The sequence below is a fragment of the Pogoniulus pusillus genome, chromosome 26, assembly GCF_015220805.1.
Source record: "Pogoniulus pusillus isolate bPogPus1 chromosome 26, bPogPus1.pri, whole genome shotgun sequence".
Taxonomy (NCBI): domain Eukaryota; kingdom Metazoa; phylum Chordata; class Aves; order Piciformes; family Lybiidae; genus Pogoniulus; species Pogoniulus pusillus.
The window spans coordinates 17167069-17187451 of record NC_087289.1 but is presented as its reverse complement, the minus strand read 5'-3'; the positions used below and the strand labels follow the sequence as shown (position 1 = coordinate 17187451).

At 42.7% G+C, this 20383-nt stretch overlaps 1 protein-coding gene across 4 annotated transcripts in view; it reads right to left on the bottom strand.

Moving 5' to 3' along the window:
• Positions 1-20383, bottom strand: part of ARMC8 (armadillo repeat containing 8) — a 94481-nt gene that overhangs the window by 55638 nt on the left and 18460 nt on the right. For all 4 annotated transcript variants that reach the window (XM_064165370.1, XM_064165369.1, XM_064165371.1 and 1 more), the window contains 2 exons: positions 2106-2248; positions 1912-2009 (listed from right to left, as the gene is read on the bottom strand). In XM_064165370.1, coding sequence (XP_064021440.1) covers positions 1912-2009; positions 2106-2248 — 241 coding nt within the window. The remainder of the gene's footprint in view (positions 1-1911; positions 2010-2105; positions 2249-20383) is intronic.

Genomic DNA, 20383 nt, shown 5'->3' with positions numbered 1-20383 from the left:
AGTCTCTTACAGAACAGGACTTGATAAAGGCAGAATTCAAGATGCTGCTGAACAAGCACTTTCATTCAAGATCCAAAGCTAGCTGGCACTGGTGACAGATCCCCTAGAGCTGCTGTGATCAGAAAAAAGGGGAAGCAGGGTGGCCAAATGAGATTTTTAGAAGTTCTTCCTGTTATTCTCAGTGTTGGCCAAGTGGAGTGTCTGCCATGAAGTGTTGATTAGGCCCATAACTACTTCTTTTATTCCAGGGACAACTTCCCAACTGCCACCTCGTGAAACAGCTTGCAGCACAGGGAGTTGTGGCTGCACTTTCTGAGAGATAGGAGGGAAAAAGGTCAAATAAAACCCCTTCTTTTCAGATTATCTGCATTCTTTACTTTTTAAAGCATAGGTTTGGGTATTCCCACAAAAAGAAGCAAAAAAGCAGATTTGCAGAACTGGGACCTTAAGCATAGTCACAAAATATTTAGCTTTCAGGTGTCCAACTAGAATGGGAGACTGGAAAACAGGTACTACAGCTGAAAATACACAAGGGCACTCTCACCAGACAGTCATTTCCTATGGCTATGATTAATTAAGGGACATCACATTTGTCTGAAAAGGGAACAGGGTGACAGAGTTCTGATGCCAGCTGTGCAGCAGAGAAAGCAAAGGCAGAAACAGAAAATCCAGTTTCTTAGGCATACTGTTCCTACAACACTCATGGGAATTCACATGATAATACTTGAACATTTCTGCACATACTCTTCCATTTCCTCTCCCTCAGAGATACCAAATCTCTCCTCCAAACAGGAAGCAATTCACAGTCTTCATCGAGCACTGATCCCCAGGAAGAGGTATGGATTGTTAAAGGAAACAACTATCTCAAGCCCTGACTGGATGCCCTGAGCAGGAAGCAGAATGCTCTTGCAGTGACTGAACTCTTAAAGGCCAATTTGGGGAATCTGAAAGCATGAATGGAGTCAAATGAAAGAAGAGAGGAACAAAGAATAGAATCTCAGGGAGAGGTGCATTCAGTGGTCACACAACATCTGCACTGAGGGTTTTCTTGCTGATCAAAAATAATTGGAAAAGACATAGCAAACACTGAAGAACAAAGCTGGCTGATTATCTATACATACTAAATACAAGGGTAAACTGTGAAAGACTTCATGAGAGGTAGACAGAAAACAATACATAAACATCTGCTGAGAAATAGTCACATAGAAATTGCCTCTAGAAATGACAGACACCTGAACCATAGAGAAAATATGAAACTGGAGGCCAGCCATGCCCTTCTAACTGTCAAATCTTCCTCAGCAAGTGACACTTCCTCCTTGGAGGGATGGGGCCAGAGCAACTGCTGGACCAAAAGCTGGACCTCCTCAGTGACCTCCAGCCAGAAGACTGGTGCAGTGCTACTCTTTCATAGCAGGAGGAGATTGCTGGTGGACTACAGTTTTCATGTCACTGCTTCCCTTATCCTGTCATTAAAATGTAAATCACACAATATTAACTAAAAGCAGCAAAATTTTGGGAGGCAGATGTTTTCCAGATGAAGTGTAAAACCTAATCAAACACCCTTACATCTGGAGGGGGAGAAGAGTGTCTGATCAAATTTTAAGTATCAAAAGTTAATTTTAGCCCATATAACTGTGATAATCATACCTGAAAATGCCTGTTAGAGACCATTTTTCACTCAAGATCGCATGCAAGCCTGAACCTGTTTCTTCTTTATCAGTGTCTTACCTTATCAATCATTTCATATCAAATATTGTTATGTGTTAGGTGAGCCACATGCCTTAAATGTAGGTGAGAAATGCTTACCTAGTTGGTCAAACGAGTCCTCAGTACTCCTGCAGACACCAAGCCCTTTCACTCCCATCAGATCTATAGGTTTCACAAGGATGCAATAATCTGCCTACAACTTACTGTGTAGAGTAGATCCTCTGGAGTTACAGGACTGATGAAAATGGTACGGAGACATCGCAAGCAAGCTTCAATAAACTTCAAATCTGGTGACAGTAACCCTGTAAATATGGACAAAAACTACTAATGAGTTTCATTGTCTTGGCTTACCCGAGTGCTTAAGGGACATCTACTAGCAGAGATTAAGGGTAAAGTACCTTGCAGTAAGGCTGGGATAATATGGCAGTCTAGTAGGGATTTGACATTATTCTCGGTACCCATTGCAAGGCTTCCAAGGACCACTGCACATTCTGTTCTCAGTTCTGTGCTGGAGCTTTCTTGCTGAAGCAAATACAGCAACCTGGAAATAGAATTATTTTTAGAGGAAAACTGAAGTGTTCTTTCAAGTCTAGTAAAATAAGCCTCAATCCTGCTATGTAAAGAAGATTAAGTCCAATAGAAAGATGCAGAGTGAACAAAGGAGTAAGATGAACATTTTATTCCTAAGAATCTTTTTACACTGTGTTCCTACACAGGTGTTATTTCTGTTATGGCAGAGAGATACCACATGGTGATTTAGAAATCATGGTATCATGGTACTGATATCTGGGATGAGGTCTTTCAGGATACCATGAAGATCCTAAAGTCTGGTGAAAAAAAAACAAGTCTGCAGCTTGACATCAATGGGAGAAGGAACCTTGCACATCTCCCCTAACACCTAAGGATCTGACTCCTGCTATCATGATGGTTGCTGTCTTCGGCAGTGATTTCTTCTGGATCATGCTGCAAAGTAATCACATTTGTCAAGCACAAGCATAGCAACTGAGGGTAATGAGCTCTAAACACTGAGAAATTATCAAATATGAACATAAGCAAAGCACAGACGAGTTTTATGTGCAGGAAGGCAGATGAATTCTAGCTGGACAGGATCACTTCAAACCTAAAACACAGCCTGACAAATACGCAACCTGGACTTCAATCAACTTGGATTCTTGATACAGTATCAAGATACCTAGAAGCCACTTTGAACCTATTTTAGGTTACACCAGAAGAATTAGAAACACAGAAGAGTTCACCAACACAATAAGCCTAAACTTGAGGTACACAAAGCTGAGATAGCAGCCAGCTTCCTACCTCACAACAGCACAGACAATAACCTCTTTATGATTCACATCCTTTGTAAGCTTAAGATGAAAACTCAGGGCCTTACATACAAGTTTGTGCATAACTGTAACAGGTAAAATGACTTGGGCACTGAAACACAGTTCTGTCTGTACATGCAACACACAGTCCATTTTTCAGATTCACTGAGCTAAGACAAAAGTATTCTGAATTTAGCAACACACTACTCTGCCTAGTTTGAAAGGCTCTCTCCTAAAGCCAGATGATATACTGAATCCTTTTCCACCCAAAGCCATCTCCCTCACTGCTGAAGGGAACAGAAGCAAACAAATCCTCAAACTGCCAGGATAGCTAAATCAAAGAAAAGGGAAAAAAGTTGAAATAGTAGCTAAATACAATGTAGGCACATCATAGTGGGAAAGGTCACCAAGGGAAGTACAAGCAGCCCTGCAACATGCAGTAACACAGAAAAGTACCTTTAATACACACACACAGCAAAATAAGGCAGAAATTATTTCTTCAAATCCCCTTCATTTGAAATGTGAAAGGCCAAAGGACATAATTATGGCATGTCACTGGGAGAAAGCTTTGAGACCAAAGCTCTCCTCAATACCTCTAAGTGGCACATTCATTACGTAAGAATCAGACTTTCCCAGGCAGCAGATAGTTTACTGAGCTCTTGGAAAGAGAAAACAAAACAGTGCTCCAGGACTCCCTAACAATATGCCAGCATCTCCCAGAGTACGAGGGCACTCTGCTTTGAAATGCAGCTAATCTCTCAGCGTGACACAGGTAACTCTTCTCCTCTGAACTTCCTCTAGATTGAAAGAATCAGGTTGGCATAAATTCAGACTGGCACAGATTTCCTGTTTTTCCTAACCCACTGCTCCCATTAATTTATTTGTCAGGCTCTTTGTCCCTGCTGAACTATTTTATCTGAAAGACCACTTAATGACAACATTTGGAAACCTTTTCTAATTTCTTCTATAAAGCTATTCCTGACTAATTTACATCAATTTGGTATTACATACATATTATCCTTTAATTTGTGGTTTCTTCTCATTTCTTACACTGACCAGCTAACAGTTCTGAGGCCTGAACTGCCCATGCAGCTCAGGGAAGCTAACCTGCTGTTTTGTTCTTCATTTCACTGAAGGCCACTTCAATATTGACAGAATGAGGTATGTAAAACAGGTATTCCACAAAAGTGTTCTCTCACCTCATGTGTGCAAACTCAAAATTAACCCCACCTTGATTATCTGCTTCTGGAGAAAGAACAAAAACTAACTGGAAGGCAATTAAATTGCCTGTTTCTAAAGCTATAAACTCTGGTACTGTACTCTTTGAAGTAAAGCTGTGCTGTGTTCAAGGCAAAGATTAGTGCTGTTTCTGGAAGTCTGTGAAAGAAACAAAATACATAACTGATGTCATGCAAAACCACCACAATGCAACATCGTAGTACTCTACTTCTGAACTGAATGGGACAGAATCACCTTACATCACTAATACAGAATCATAGAACAGTGGGGGTTGGAAAAGGCCTCTGAAGATCATCTAGTTCAAGCCCCCTGCAGGTTCACCCAGAGAAAATCCCACAGGAACATATATATCCAGGTGGGTGTGCAGTCTCCAGAAGAGACTGCACAACCTCTCTGTACAGCCTCCTCCAGTGCTTTGCCTTGCTCCCAGCAAGAAGTGTTTTCTCCTGGCCAGAGGGAAATCCCTGTGTTCTACTTTGTGCCCATTAGCATCGTTCTGTCACTGGACATCACTGTAAAGAGCCCAGCTCCATACTGTGGATCCACACTCTTCAGATATTCATAAGGATTGAGAATATCACCGTTCTGCTGCTATTTCCCAGGCTAAATGGCCCCAGGTCTCTCAGCCTCTCCTTGTAAGAGAGATGGTCCAGTTCTCTCATCACCTTTGTGGCCCTCCATTGGATTCTGCCTAGTCATCTCCTGTCTCTCTTGAACTGGGGAGCTCAGAACTGGACACAACACCCCAGGGTCAGGCCTCACTACGCAGAGTAGAAGAGGAGAACCTCCCTCAACCTGTTGGCCACACTCTTCTTAATGCACCCCAGCACACCATTGACCTTGCTGACCACAAGGCATGTTGCTGGCTCAAGGTGAATTTGTTGTTCACCAGCACTCCCAGGTCCTTTCACAGTATCACAGTATCATCAGGGTTGGAAGAGACCTCACAGATCATCAAGTCCAACCCTTTACCACAGAGCTCAAGGCCAGACCATGGCACCAAGTGCCACGTCCAGTCCTGCCTTGAACAGCTCCAGGGACGGCGACTCCACCACCTCCCCGGGCAGCCCATTCCAGTGCCCAATGACTCTCTCAGGGAAGAACTTTCTCCTCACCTCAAGCCTAAATCTCCCCTGGCACAGCCTGAGGCTGTGTCCTCTTGTTCTGGTGCTGGCCACCTGAGAGAAGAGAGCAACCTCCTCCTGGCCACAACCACCCTTCAGGTAGTTGTAGACAGCAATAAGGTCTGCCCTGAGCCTCCTCTTCTCCAGGCTAACCAATCCCAGCTCCCTCAGCCTCTCCTCATAGGGCTGTGCTCAAGGCCTCTCCCCAGCCTCGTTGCCCTTCTCTGGACACGCTCAAGCATCTCAATGTCCCTTTTAAACTGGGGGGCCCAGAACTGAACAGAATACCTTTCCAGCAGGTCACCTCCTCAGGTTCAGGACTTCACTCTTGCCTTTGATGAATTTCATGAGGTTATTTCTTTATAGAGAGAAGATTTTGTTCTCTGCCTTCTAGATCAGGTAAGCAAAGACAGGAACCAGAATCTTCCTTGACAACATACAAATGCACTGAATGATTCTGACTAAAACACATCTTTGAAAAGGCTTTTTTCCCTGGACACTGACCCACTAAATGGAAAGTGCAGCTCTTCTAATGCTGATTGACAGTTGCTAATTGCCACAACAAATGCCTTACTGTAGAAAATAATTTGACAGAAATTACCATGAGCTGATCAGAAGATGAATTAATTTATTGCAAGTAACCTGTACAACTCTTTTATTTCAGTACAAAATACTTGCCTTTCCTCAACCTTCCTAACTTAAGCCCGGAACATTTTGAAAGCTAAAGCTGCAGAACAGTTTTGAACATTCTATTCATAACTCTACTTCTAGAAAGTTATGCATTTTCTACAGTCTGTATTGCTTTATTTGACAGCAGAATTTAATTCTCTACCCCCCTCAATATTGAGAAAGCTGAAAATGTCTACTTTAAAGAGCTGGCAATTCAGAAAACATACTGGCAATAGACCAGTCAATAACAGAAACCACCACCACCAATTATTTTTAAGTGCTACACCATACAATACAATAATTTGACTAAGGCAAGGCTCTTCATTCCCACTGTCTTCACTGTGTTTTCTCAGTCTGCTCCTTCAAATGTTCACTGTCAGAACCCTTTAGTGATGGTAGCTGTAAGGACACACTCAGGCTCTTCCATACTTACACTGCAGGAAGATGATGTTGATAATGCAGGGTCATAAAAGTGCCTCCTCACACAGGCTAACTCAGCATGTAAAGAACACACATGCCATAGAGCAGCATAAAACAACTTCCAAAGTGGGAATAAGAGGCTCCACTTTCCCTAAACCTTCAACTGTACCTCAAGGCAAGTGTTTTGGCAGCATGTTTTAAGCTGGGCTGTTTCTTGTAGACTAAGCTTTCAGAACACTGGAGCAAAGGCCACCCTGGCCTGGATCAGGAAGAGCGTGGCCAGCAGGACAAGGGAGGTTATTCTGCCCCTGTACTCACAGTATCACAGTATCACAGTATCACCAAGGTTGGAAGAGACCTCACAGATCATCAAGTCCAACCCTTTACCACAGTGCCCAAGGCTAGACCATGGCACCAAGTGCCACATACTCAGGCCACACTTTAAATACCACACCCAGTTCTGGGCCCCTCAATTCAAGAGAGATGTTGAGGTGCTGGAACATGTCCAGAGAAGGGTGATGAAGATGGTGAGAAGCCTGGAGCACAGCCCTGTGATGAGAGGCTGAGGGGAGCTGGAGTTGTTCAGCCTGCAGAAGAGGAGGCTCAGGGCAGACCTCATTGCTGTCTGCAACTACCTGGTTGTAGCCAGGTGGGGTTGGTCTCTTCTGCCAGGCAACCAGCAACAGAACAAGGGGACACAGTCTCAAGCTGTGCCAGGGGAGGTCTAGGCTGGATGTTAGGAGGAAGTTCTTCCCAGAGGGAGTGATTGGCATTGGAATGGGCTGCCCAGGGAGGTGGTGGAGTCACTGTCCCTGGAGGTGTTCAAGAAAAGCCTGGATGGGGCACTTAGTGCCATGGTCTTGTTGACTGGATGGGGCTGGGTGCTAGGTTGGACTGGCTGAGCTTGGAGGTCTCTTCTAACCTGGTTGATTCTATGACTACCATCTGCCCATTTCATACCAGGAAAGTCACATCTGCACACTGTTGCTGACCGTTACTAACTTGGAGAGACATTCAGAATTCTCTGAAGAAGTACTGACTCAAACACCTCTTCTTAGATTAGATAACTTAAGATTCTCAAGAATCCAGTCAGGAAACAGCCTCCAAACCAAGAAACAAAACTACACCACACTTTTCACTGGTTACTGTCTAACAAGCTTAGCAAGCTATTCAACAAGCTTTTCAGACTGATTGAAGACTCCTCTCACTTAAATACTGGTAAATATGGATTTATTTACTGATCAAGAAATGTTGAGTAACACTTCTTTTTTAAATATCAATAATCTAGACATCAATTGAGGCATGCAAGAGTCTTCCATCTTCACTATAAAGTTCTGAAAACCTGCTCTGAGGTGGATCTTCCCTGTACAGATCATAGCAATTGCAATCTTTTTGGTTGGAAAACACTTCTAAGATCACCAAGTCCAACCTTTACCCTAGAACCAAGTCCACCACTAATCTGTGTTCTTAAGCACCACTTTGAAATCCCTCCAGGGTTAGTGACTCCACCACTGCACTAGGCAGCCTGTTTGAGGCCTTAACATGTCTTTCTGGGAAGAAGTTTTTTCCTAACATCCAAACTAACCCTTCCCTGGCCCAACTTGAGGCCATTTCCTCTTATCCTATTGCTTGTTACTTGGGAGAAGGGACAAAGACTGACCTCTCTCCAGCCTCCTTTCAGGGAGCTGTAGGGAGTGAGGTCTCCCCTCAACCTCCTCTTCTGCAGCCTAAGCAGTCCCAGTTCTCCCAGCTGCTCGCCAAAAGATCTGTGCTCCAGACTCTTCATTAGCTTTGCTGCTTCTCTTTAGACATGCTCCAGCAATTCAAAATCCAAAAACACATCAAAATTCTCAAGATTGTTCTCTTCCAAAGAAAATAACTGCTATTTTCTTCCCCATTAATACTTGGACCAGATGTTGCAGCTACATTTGAGTGAAAATGCAAGACACTGACTACAATCTGTTATGTGTTTAAAATAAAAAATCCTTAACTAAGCTGTATAATTAGTCAAGATAGCAATTTAAGTTCAGATTCTACATAAATCTTTGAAATATTAATAATATCCTTTTCTAGATCTTGAAATTATGCTTGTTTCAGATTAGAATTTCCACAGCTAAACATCCACATGATAATATTTTCTGCTTCTTTAAAAGAGAGACCTTCACTAAGTAAGTAGATAAATGACAAACTATAAAACCACAAAAAGTTTCAAGTAAAGAGAATCCACATAATTCATAAAGATTAACCTTGGCTTAAGAAACAACTGTTAAAACACAGAGCACTTCCTTCTATCATCACAAGAAACAAGGGCAGCCCAGCCTTGTACATCATGGATTGCTTTGTTGTTTTCAGGTTCTAGTATAGATGAATTCAAAGATGTTTTAATACACTCCAAGATGTCAATGTTAAAAGGATGAAAAGATAGAAACATGGCCATGTACCTGCAGAGGATACTGGAGAAGTCACCATTTGGATTTAGGATTTGATGGTACTTGTGTGTGTCCATATGTTTTAAGAACACTGTCAGTACTGAACCTTATCCCTCATCAGCACCCATTGGACTTCTACCAAACCAGCAGACAATTTGAAACAAGGCTTTGCTAGAACTCATTTCTCTGGAGCCTGAGAACTTCAAGAGAAACCAAAAGCACACAACAGGTACTCTAAAACGGCAAAAATGTGCTAATGTTCTTGCTGACTTACTCTTCAGCCTGTAAGCCCCACAGTAAAGCTTCTAACAGTGAGACAGGAAAGATAACAGAAAGATCCTGCAAAGCCTGCATGAAGGTTCACGGGATCACAGAATGCTGGGGTTGGAAGGGACCCAAGGAGATCGAGTCCAACCCCCCGCCAGAGCAGGACAATCCTATCTAACACAGATCACACAGGAGCACATCCAGACAGGCCTTGGAAGGCTCCAGAGAAGCAGATTCCACAACCTCCCTGGGGAGCCTGTTCCAGTGCTCTGTGACCCTTACAGTAAAGAAGTTCCCCCTTGTGTTGAGGCAGAACCTCTTTTGCTGCAATTTACACCCATTGTTCCTTGTCCTATCCCAGGGAGCAGTGAGCAGAGCCTGTTCCCCCCCCCCCCCCCCCCCCCTTCCTGGCAGCCCTCAGATACTCATAAACATTTATCAAATCCCCTCTAAGTTTTCTCTTTTCCAGACTAAAAAGTCCCAAGTCTCTCAGCCTCTCCTCATGAGGCAGTGCCCTCCTGTCCCCTACTCATCCTCATAGCCCAAGGTTTGATGCTATTGCATTTAAAACATGTTTCAATGTTTTACAAGCTTCTGGAAGGTTTCCTCTAAGATACTTTACTTATAGGCTTATATAGAATGCAGTTTGTCCCTTTTCTCCCTCCACTTCTAAGAGCAACTAAATGATTACAGCCCCTTTTCTCCAATATCTATAATAGTATCCAGGCAACCATATCTAAATGAGGTGGGACAATAAATCCATCCTGAGGGATACTTCAATGAACTATACCTAAAACCCAAAAATAAGGTCAGCTGGAGGGGGATTGGACAAGATGACCTTTGAGAGTCCCTTCCAACCCAGTGCAATCTGTGCATGCATCTAAGAAAACCACATAATATTCTAGATGAAGTACCAAACTCTCAAGGAGAGTTGCTGATGAATACATAACTACAAAGGCTTAACAAGGAAGATAAACAGTCCAGATTCTCCTCTCTTTTGAAGACTGAGATGGGTGCAGTGCATCAGAGTTCAGCACTGTAAGACAGAATTGTATGATTTAGACCTCATCAATCCTGTTGGAATACGGACCTCACAGTTTGCTAAAAATACAGACATTTACTCCTTGACATCCTCTCTAACAAGTTGTCACAAAAATATCTTAAAATACCTGGGAAGGAGATGAAACTCAGCTGTTAGTAAAAGAACATTGTCAGCACTTCATCAAGCCCCATAAGCAGGCTTGTGCAAAAAGGGCTCAGGATAACAATTACGGTACCCTGAGTCCTAACATATCTTTTATCAGAGTTTATGATTAAACAATCATGATTTAATTGAAGCTTGTATCTGGGAGTTTTTAGTCCCCTCACAGAATAGATGAATGCACTATTTACTGGAATTATCATAATTTCTTATTCTTCCTTAGAAGATGCTTATCTTCAAGTCTGCTGCAAGCAGGCCTGAAAACTGCACTATGGAAACATGTGAGATGAATATACAGATGAAGGTACCACTGAGAGACATTTTATTGACTGTTGGCTGAGAGAACATTGAATAAGAAGTTAATGCATGCATGGGATGTCCTACTCAGCATCAGTCCTAAACTGAACTGAATTAAGCATAAAACCAGATCAACAATACACACTTTCTTTCAATGGCTCCTTTTAGGCATTGCTTTTCAATAGCATAACAGGAAGCAAGTACTGGGCACAGAACTTTCCAAAACAAAAACTAGGTTTCATTTTAGAAGTTCACAGACTATTCTCTTTCAAATATCTGAAGTGACAAATGAAACAGTTATGGATTCTGACATGAGAATTCAAAGCTATGATTGATTTTTATGACTGTTAGTCAAAGCAACTTATCCCAAAGTGAGATGTCACAGTTTCACTTCTGGAAACAACAGTTAACTCAGTAGCTCCAAAGCAGAATACAAAGGGCTTTAGCTAACTCTACTATCATGCTAAAAAAAACCAAACAAACAACATTACAAAGGAAAAACAACTGCTTTTGAAAAGTTTCATACAGAGCAAGTAGTACTTGTCAGTTTCTTTTCAATAGCCAAGTGAAGAAATGTTGTGGCAGCACTCAGCTCTGACCTATACAATTCCAAACGAGACAGTAACACAAACATTCCACTGACACACGGATTGCAGTGAAAACCACCCTCCTACTTCTACAGTATTAGAGTGCTGAAGCAGCAGGGAAGTCAGCTGCAAAGAACGCAAACCAGAGTCTCAGCTTACAGCTCCTGCAACTGAGCCTAATGCTCAGACAGCCTCACTGACATTAATATTCTAGGACTGCTTCTATATACATCATGGAACTTTTTCTTCCCTTGATTAAATCCAGTGTTGGAGCATTATATCTACTGAGCTGTAAGGGGTGTGAATTTAAAACCATACAACATTTTCTATGGAACAGTAACTAAATTAAGACTACAAACAAGTTCTTCCTCACCTTGTTCTTTTAACGACCATTTCAAAACAACTCTCACTATTCCACACTGAGCTCCTCAAGTCCCTTTTTGTACCACGAATGTTTTCATTCACCAGGTAACGCTCTAAGCCTCTTCCTAGCTCTTATCCCAAGGTGTTACCACTTCTCTAGGACTGTTTAAACACGCACACTTTTAGAGTTAACTTGGATAATGAAGCTGTTACAACATAGCCTCTCCTTTCTGCTAACAGAATCAATAAGCTCACACCCGAGTGCATTGGCATTGCCACATCTGCAGTGTATTTCAGCTAAAGTTACTTTTATTTTTCACCCTCCACAAGCCACTTAGCAAAAAATAAATCCTTTCTTTACAGCCATTTTTATTAGAACACTTGGGATCAACACACAACCTCTAAAGTCTGACAGACATAAATTTATGCTAGCAACACTCAAGGCTTTTTAACACCAACGACACCAATTCAGGTGTTACTTTACAATGTGACACAGGCTCAAATATTTATAGGACAGTTGTCTTTCAAAGTAAGACTATTTTTGAGATGATACAACCTTTTTTGTTTACAAGAAATGTGTAAATAGGCATCAAAGCAACATCTCCACCCAGCCTTGTTTGAACTGTCTGTGCTGGTTTGAGACTAATGGAAATATTTTTCTGAGAGAAATAAATCCTTACTGTGAGAAGAAAGAAGAAAAACCCAATGTGTTCCCTACATCAGCCATTCTTCTGCTGAGAAACACAACTGGTCTCCCCCTCTACTCCGCTCTGATGAGATCCCACATGGAGTACTGCATCCAGTTTTGGAGCCCCCATTACAAGAGGGATGTGGAGATGCTGGAGTGTGTCTAGAGCAGTGCCAGAAGGATGCTCAGAGGGCTGTAGCAGCTCTTCTATGAGGACAGACTGAAAGAGTTGGGGCTGTTCAGTCTGGAGAAGAGGAAGCTCCCAGGTGACCTTCTTGTGGCTTTTCAGTATTCTGAAGGGGGCTACAAAAAAGCTGGGGAGGGACTTTTTAGGATATCAGGGAGTGACAGGACTGAGGTGAATGGAGCAAAGCTGGAGATCGGTAGGTTCAGCCTGGACATGAGGAGGAAGCTGTTGAGCATGAGTGTGGTGAGTCCACAGAATGGGTTGTCCAGGGAGGTGATTGAGGCCCCATCCCTGGAGGTGTTTAAGGGCAGGCTGGACAGGGCTCTGGCCTGCCTGATCCAGGGTAGGGTGTCCCTGCCCACGGCACGGGGGTTGGAACTGGCTGATCCTTGTGGTCCCTTCCAACCCTGACTGATCTGTATGAAAATACAGATAAGAGACTCACTTCTCATACACTGATCAGCTCTCACTTCTGGCTGTGCTTTCTTTCTGGCAGTCTGGTCTCTGTGGCTGCCTCTGCGGCTGCCTCTGCCTTGACTCTCTAATCCACCTAACCCTTTTTCCTCTAACTTCCTTGTCATCTTTTTGACATCTCACCTCAGATCTCCAGATTTATCACATGAGATATATGTGGGTTGATCTGGTTATTTCTGAAGGGAGGGAAAGAAGGAGGGGGAAAGGGGGAAAGAAGGAGGGGGAAAGGGGGAAAGAAGGAGGGGGAAAGGGGGAAAGAAGGAGGGGGAAAGAAGGAGGGGGAAAGGGGGAAAGAAGGAGGGGGAAAGGGGGAAAGAAGGAGGGGGAAAGGGGGAAAGAAGGAGGGGGAAAGGGGGAAAGAAGGAGGGGGAAAGGGGGAAAGAAGGAGGGGGAAAGGGGGAAAGAAGGAGGGGGAAAGGGGGAAAGAAGGAGGGGGAAAGGGGGAAAGAAGGAGGGGGAAAGGGGGAAAGAAGGAGGGGGAAAGGGGGAAAGAAGGAGGGGGAAAGGGGGAAAGAAGGAGGGGGAAAGGGGGAAAGAAGGAGGGGGAAAGGGGTTTTGGTCAGGAGACTCCTGGGGAGTGACTGTTTCTGGGAGGGGTATTGTGTTTCTGTGTTACTTTAAACTTGTAGATAACTGTATATATCTGCTTGTATATTGTGCTAAGCTGTAAACATAGCTTCATTTTTTAACTCCAGCCAGCTGAGTCCAGTCTGAGTGATTTCCTCAAGTGGTGGGGGTGTGGGCAACTCCCACATGGTCATACCACTTTATCACTCTGTTCAATATTGATGCCTTGTAAGTTTGTTGTTGAACCAATTATTTAATATACCTTTACAAACCAGTAGCATAAAAACTTGAAATCTGCCATAAATTCCTGTGTATAAAGATTCAGGGTTCTGCACTTCAGCCACAACAACCCCAGGCAGCCCTACAGGCAGGGGACAGAGTGACTGGAAAGCAGCCAGGAGGAAAGGGACCTGGGGGTACTGATAGCGATAGTAAGCTGAAGATGAGGCAGCAGTGCGCACAGGTGGCCAAGAGAGCCAATGGCATCCTGGCCTACATCAGGAACAGTGTGGCCAGTAGGACAAGGAAGGTTCTTCTGCCCCTGTACTCAACACTGGTCAGGCCACACCTTGAGTGCTGTGTCCAGTTCTGGGCCACTCAATTCAAAAGAGATGTTGAGGTGCTGGAATATGTCCAGAGAAGGGCAACAAAGCTGGTGAAGGGCCTGGAGCACAGCCCTGTGAGGAGAGGCTGAGGGAGCTGGGGGTGTGCAGCCTGCAGAAGAGGAGGCTCAGGGGTGACCTCATTGCTGTCTACAACTACCTGAAGGGACATTGTAGCCAGGTGGGGGTGGCCTCTTCTCCCAGGCAACCAGCAATAGAACAAGGGGACACAGTCTCAAGTTGTTCCAGGGCAGGTCTAGGCTGGATGTTAGGAGGAAGTTCTTCACAGAGAGAGTGATTGGCACTGGAATGGGCTGCCCAGGGAGGTGGTGGAGGCACCGTCCCTGGAGGTGCTCAAGAAAAGCCTGGCTGAGGCACTTAGTGCCATGGTCTGGTTGATTGGATAGGGCTGGGTGCTAGGTTGGACTGGATGATCTTGGAGGTCTCTTCCAAACTGGCTGATTCTATGATCCTATGCTTTTTTTTTCCATGTTAAAACATCAGTGAATTAGCCTATGATCACAAACTTAAACCACTGTTCATTTAGACAAAGTCATTTCAAAAGATTTTTGTTTCAGGATGTTTGAAACAAAAAATTAAGCCATGTCTTGACTTCCCATTCACCTGCATTTTGAAATCTGCCACTGCAGACAGAACAGCTACACTCTGTTTGATATCACTGACCAGCATGTAGTATCTGCACCTGAAAGAGAATGCCAAGAAGACTTTGCAAAGTTTAGGGGATTTTTGTTTGGTTGGTTTTGTTTTTACAGCTTGCAGCTCCATAGGAAAGATGTTACGAGATCTCATCAAGCTATCTTCTCCATGATGTTTTTCAACTTGAAACTTCTGATAAAAATACACAATTGAAAAAGCTGTCATTGAAAGTACAGCCTTTATTAACAACTTCCTTTTTGCTACCAGAAAAGACACTTCAAAGACAGAGAGCTGCACAGCCTTTAAACTAAACCAGCTAACACAATTCTGCTGTCTGCAAGTGTTTTCCTTGATTTACATGTACTTCATATCTGGATCAGAAAAAGACCTTGTTCCATGGTGAGACTTAGCACTCCAAGAGACAGATAATTACGTAAACAAACCCTGACTCCTGACTTGCTTTGAAGGAAAAAAAATGGACAACCACAGGAGGCCTCTTAGGTAGGGCCTCATCTCTCCACCTCTGTCACCACTCTAGAGCAAAGGAAGTCTTTCGCAATGCCAGCATCACAGATGCAGCTCCTTCACCTACGCAGCCAAACCACTGGCTTTGGGCACTCAGCCCTACTCCTTTGTGCTGCTCTTGGCTGCACTTCACATCCAGACTGTGTGTCATGTACTCAAAGAATTGGGAAACAGCTCTCTTTGCCCTTTTAGGGATGTCCAAGAAGTTTGGATTAAAAACACCTTATTAAGTGTGACTGAGAGACATAATTATACCATGTGCAGATGTGCTGAGTTCTTGAAAGTAAGCTGGTACTATGCTAGAGATCATGAATGTTTCACCAGACATATATAATTGGTAGCTAGTAGATAACTTCTTGCCACCAGCAGCAATGGTCATGCAGCACGAGCTGATCTGAACATCTTAGAACTTCTGCAGTCAGTGGGTCACTTCAGTTACTAAAGATCACAGAACCAGAGCTGTGAGGAATCTTGAGAGATTCTCTAGTCACTGGCCTTGACTCCAAAGCAGGGTCATTGATCATTAAAGCATTCAAAGTTATCCTTTTGCTTGTTTTTCAGGACTTCCATCAGAGGGGATTCACCAAGACAGCTAGCAAACAAAAATAAAGCATGAAGCTTGAAGGACCACTTGAGCTGAAGTCATCACCTCATATTGTTTCAGGACATCAAGGTGCTAGCACACTGCATGTTAAGCAACTCTTTTCTAAGAAATAAAACCCACATCTGCAAAAAACCTCAACTCAATCTTCTGTTTCTGCTGTGCATCCAAACAGTTTCCTACACAAACAGATCAAGGTGAAAACATAGCAGCACTGGAAGCCAAACTAGAACTTGAGCTGATCCTAGTGTTTTCCAGCTTTGGACACAATCTTGCCAAGAACTCCTTTATAAAAAAATGGAACAAAGAAAATAGCAATTATTTACTGAATCACAAAGCAGACCAGGTCTCTTTTCTGGAAAGATACACAGCACACTTTCTTCTGTAGTTAAGAGACATCTTTTTCTAAAGCAGTTCATATTATGATTACTGATAGACCTCCAGTTTCATTAGAACAGTCAAATGCTTCTTCACAAATACTAGATTCCAATTTTGAAGTGGTTTTCTTTGCCCAGGACACCAACTGACCCAAAGAAAATTAACAGATTCCTTGCCTTCTGTTAAATGCAATTACACTACCTGAAAAAAGATAAACAACAAACCACATAAACCCCAAAATCTTTTATTGGGAAGTATTTAAAGGAAAAAAAAAAAAGCTTTTTTGAGCTTGAATTGCTTAATACCCTTTTTTTCTTCATTTCATCTTTATTTCTGTTTGCTGTAAATTCCATATCTGCCACTTCACTAGCATTTCTAGCATTGCTCTTTCTCTAGACCTCAAATGAGAAATCTTTCTACACATGTCTGCAGGAGTGGCTGCAGGCATGCTTCATCCTCTCAAATTTAAGAATAGTTTGGGGTTTATTCTCTGTTTAACAAATGGTGTTGTACAAATTAGATGGGAAGGAGTTGCCACCTTATTTCCATAAAAAGGGTAGATCCTCCACGATGAGGTGTCTCCTCCCTATTCCACATCATGACATTAACTAACTGCTCCCTTGTCCTCCTCAGAAAGCAAGTGAACCTAGAGATCTGCCATAAGATCTTCCTATTTTCTTACTGCATTGAATCCCAGGTTTGTATGATTCATCAGAACTGGCACCCCTGCAGTATACATCCTTTATCAAGGAAAACAAGCCCCAGCTACTAGGGAATTTTCACCCTTTTTATTTAACAAAGAAATTGAGAGAATAAACTGTCAGATACAAAAAAAGTCAACATCATTTACCATCAGTCATTCAGAAAAAACAACACTGAGGTTAAATATTTATCACACCAGTTCCCACCATTCATTGTCCCTTTCCCCTTCACAATACCAGAGTTTTTCCAACACAAGAACTAATTATTGTTGAGTAATTTAAGATTAGAAACTAAAAAAATATTAAAAAAAAATACTGCTGCCTTTGCCAAACCTAATCACAGCTGTTTAGTAACTCAGACTCTAGTGGAAACTGATGGCTAAGTTTGGAACAGCACAAAGGTTTTACTGCCCCAGATATGAAGAAAAAGTCATGTCAGATCCACACAAGTTAACCCCTAATCCATTACTGTGCTGCTCCTTCCTTACCAAAAGTCTGTACTGGGTCTATGGATCAATGCATATCTCCAAAGGTGGTTTAGAGAACCTCTGTCTAAAACGATTTTGGGACAGCACTGGGTTCAATGTTATGTTTAATCCACACCAGCCAGTTACTGAAGAGATGTGCATGACCAAGTCGACCAAGCACAACATGCTTGCACAAATACATTTGTCATGCATAATTTCAGCATACATAGTTGTAAATTAAGGAATTAAGACTTTCTTTGAAACCACACTCACAAGGGAGTATTTCCTTATACTGGTGAACACTCAGGCAAGTGCTAATACATCCTACTTGCAGAGACTATGGCTGTCAAGCAGATACTTGCATTCTGTGATTAAAGGATGGCCAGTCCTTTAGGAGTAGCATCATTAAAGCCACTAATTAAGGGAACTTAAAGAGTGCCTGAATTAAAAGATAACCCCCCCAAAAAAAAACCTTAATACATAAAGGCAGTTCTTTAGTAAGTCAAATTACAGAACCAGGAAGTAGATTATTTTGGAAAGGACCTCCAAAGGTCATCTAGTCCAACCTACTGTTCCAAGCAGAATCAGCTAGAGGTTCCTCATTATTCCAGACATGAGGCCAAGCTTTCCAGGACACAAACAGACACCTTCTTGGTGTTAAACTACAGTCATACTTGCTTTATGCACAATCATGCTACTCCTAAACACCTAAAATTAGGAAGTTTGTTGCATATCTTCTACTTAATATGTTAAGAGCCATATAACCTTCTTGACTACCTGAGTAACTCCAAGAACACCTCAAAGCAAGAGTGGGGACACAGTCTCAAGTTGTGCTGGGGAAAGTATAGGCTGGATGTTAGGAAGAAGTTCTTCACAGAGAGAGTGATTGGCATTGGAATGGGCTGCCCAGGGAGGTGGTGGAGGCACTGTCCCTGGAAGTATTCAAGAAAAGCCTGGCTGAGGCACTTAGTGCCATGGTCTGGTTGATTGGATAGGGCTGGGTGCTAGGTTGGACTGGATGATCTTGGAGGTCTCTTCCAACCTGGTTGATTCTATCATTCAGTCTGTGCCAACATGCATCTAGGAGATCAGAAGGAACTGCAGAGCAGAAAAGAATGGCACTTTTCTTCATGACAAAGAACAGCAAGACATTTGTGTGGTTCTGGTAGCCACTTCAGTCAGAATATTTAGTTACCTTATGACTAAGTTGCTCGGGGGAAATGAGTATGATGACAATATGATTGTAAGCCTGGACTTCACAGTAAACAAGTGTTTTTCTAGCTTCCATTTATAAACTCCACCAGATATGGGTTCTGATTATGGCTCAGAGGATTTGGAGCCAGCAGCACCACAGAGTAACTGAGTCATTGGACACTGGAATGGGCTGCCCGGGGAGGTGGTGGAGTCGCCGTCCCTGGGGCAGTTCAAGGCAAGGTTGGACGTGGCACTTGGTGCCATGGTCTAGCCTTGAGCTCTGTGGTAAAGGGTTGGACTTGATGATCTGTGAGGTCTCTTCCAACCCTGATGATACTGTGATACTACTGTGGGAAATTAAAAGTCCTGTAAAGATGACTTAGGAAGGAACAGTTTCCATTTGAACTGAGCACTCACTTTCCTGAGATCCAGGACTTAAGACCAATTGACAAAAAGATTTAAATACTGAACTTGGGCTCCTAAGAGGCTCTCATATGTTGATAAGTGCAAGAGCTGGCAAGTGAAGAGCACTCCAATAATCAGCATGGATTTCTCCATTCTCTGTTAGCACTTATGTCATGTAGAGGAGGGGGGGGGGGAATCAAACTAAATTGAATGACAGTACAAAGAGTAAACCATTTCTCGACAAGGCTAACTTCCTGCCACTGAAAGAAGTTAGTATTATATCATTTAAATACCTTTTTTCTCCCTGACCTTTCAGAAATTTCCTTTTCTGGGACAGTTACTATATAAAGTAGGTTTGCAAAAGTCCTGACAGAGGTGCCTGAGGTAAGCATCTAATGAGAATGCAAAGGAGTAACTCTCATTCTGTAGAGAGGAAAAAGACAGAAAATGATTTAAGAAACAAAATTCACATACAGGCTGGATACATTTATATTCTTTAGATTTAAGGCCATGTTTGCATATAATATTTGTACAGTTTTCAACAGCTCTTGGTTCTCATATCCAGACGTGGCAATTCTATAAGCTTTCTTCAATCAACTTTTTCCTAGCACCTTCTTTGGAATAAGTGGTCAAGAGGTGACCATAAGTCAGACCTAACTTCCAAGAAACAACAAGAAAGGGATAAATGTATTTGCCTTTCTAGCAATTACACCACTAAGCAGTTGGCTCATGGACATAGGAGGCCACTGGCCTAGAAATGGCAGTGATTCAGCCATTCTTCCCCAGCATTCTCCTGTATGGAGAGCTTCAAAGGACTTGGCATTTCTTCCAATCACGCAGCAGTCTAGTATTTTAAACAGCAGTATTTGGCCAAATTTCAAACAAAAGATACTCTCTAGACTTGTTTCCAAACCCCATATGAATGTCTTCTAATATTTGAACATACTATTTTCTTTTCCACTAAAGTGACATAAATCCAGAGGAGTTCCTTAGACCTAAAGGGTCTCTCCTGAAAGCTTGCTGGAAGAACACTTGGGGAAAGACAGAGAAGCAAGCAATGAGCATAGAAGGAAGCTGAATCACAGGACAAAGCAGCAGCAGAATTCTAACAATCCCCATGACATTACAGAAAACAATTGACTTTCCTTAGGAGACTACAATCTAACCCTGTGAAAAGAAAACTCTTCTCCTTGTTTACCTTGCAGAGGAGACTTCAAATAATATTAATGTTTAAAATTTCTAGCTTGCTTATTCCTGTTCTTACTGGAAAGTCTGACTTGAAATTCCAAAAGTTCCTGTATTTTAAACACCT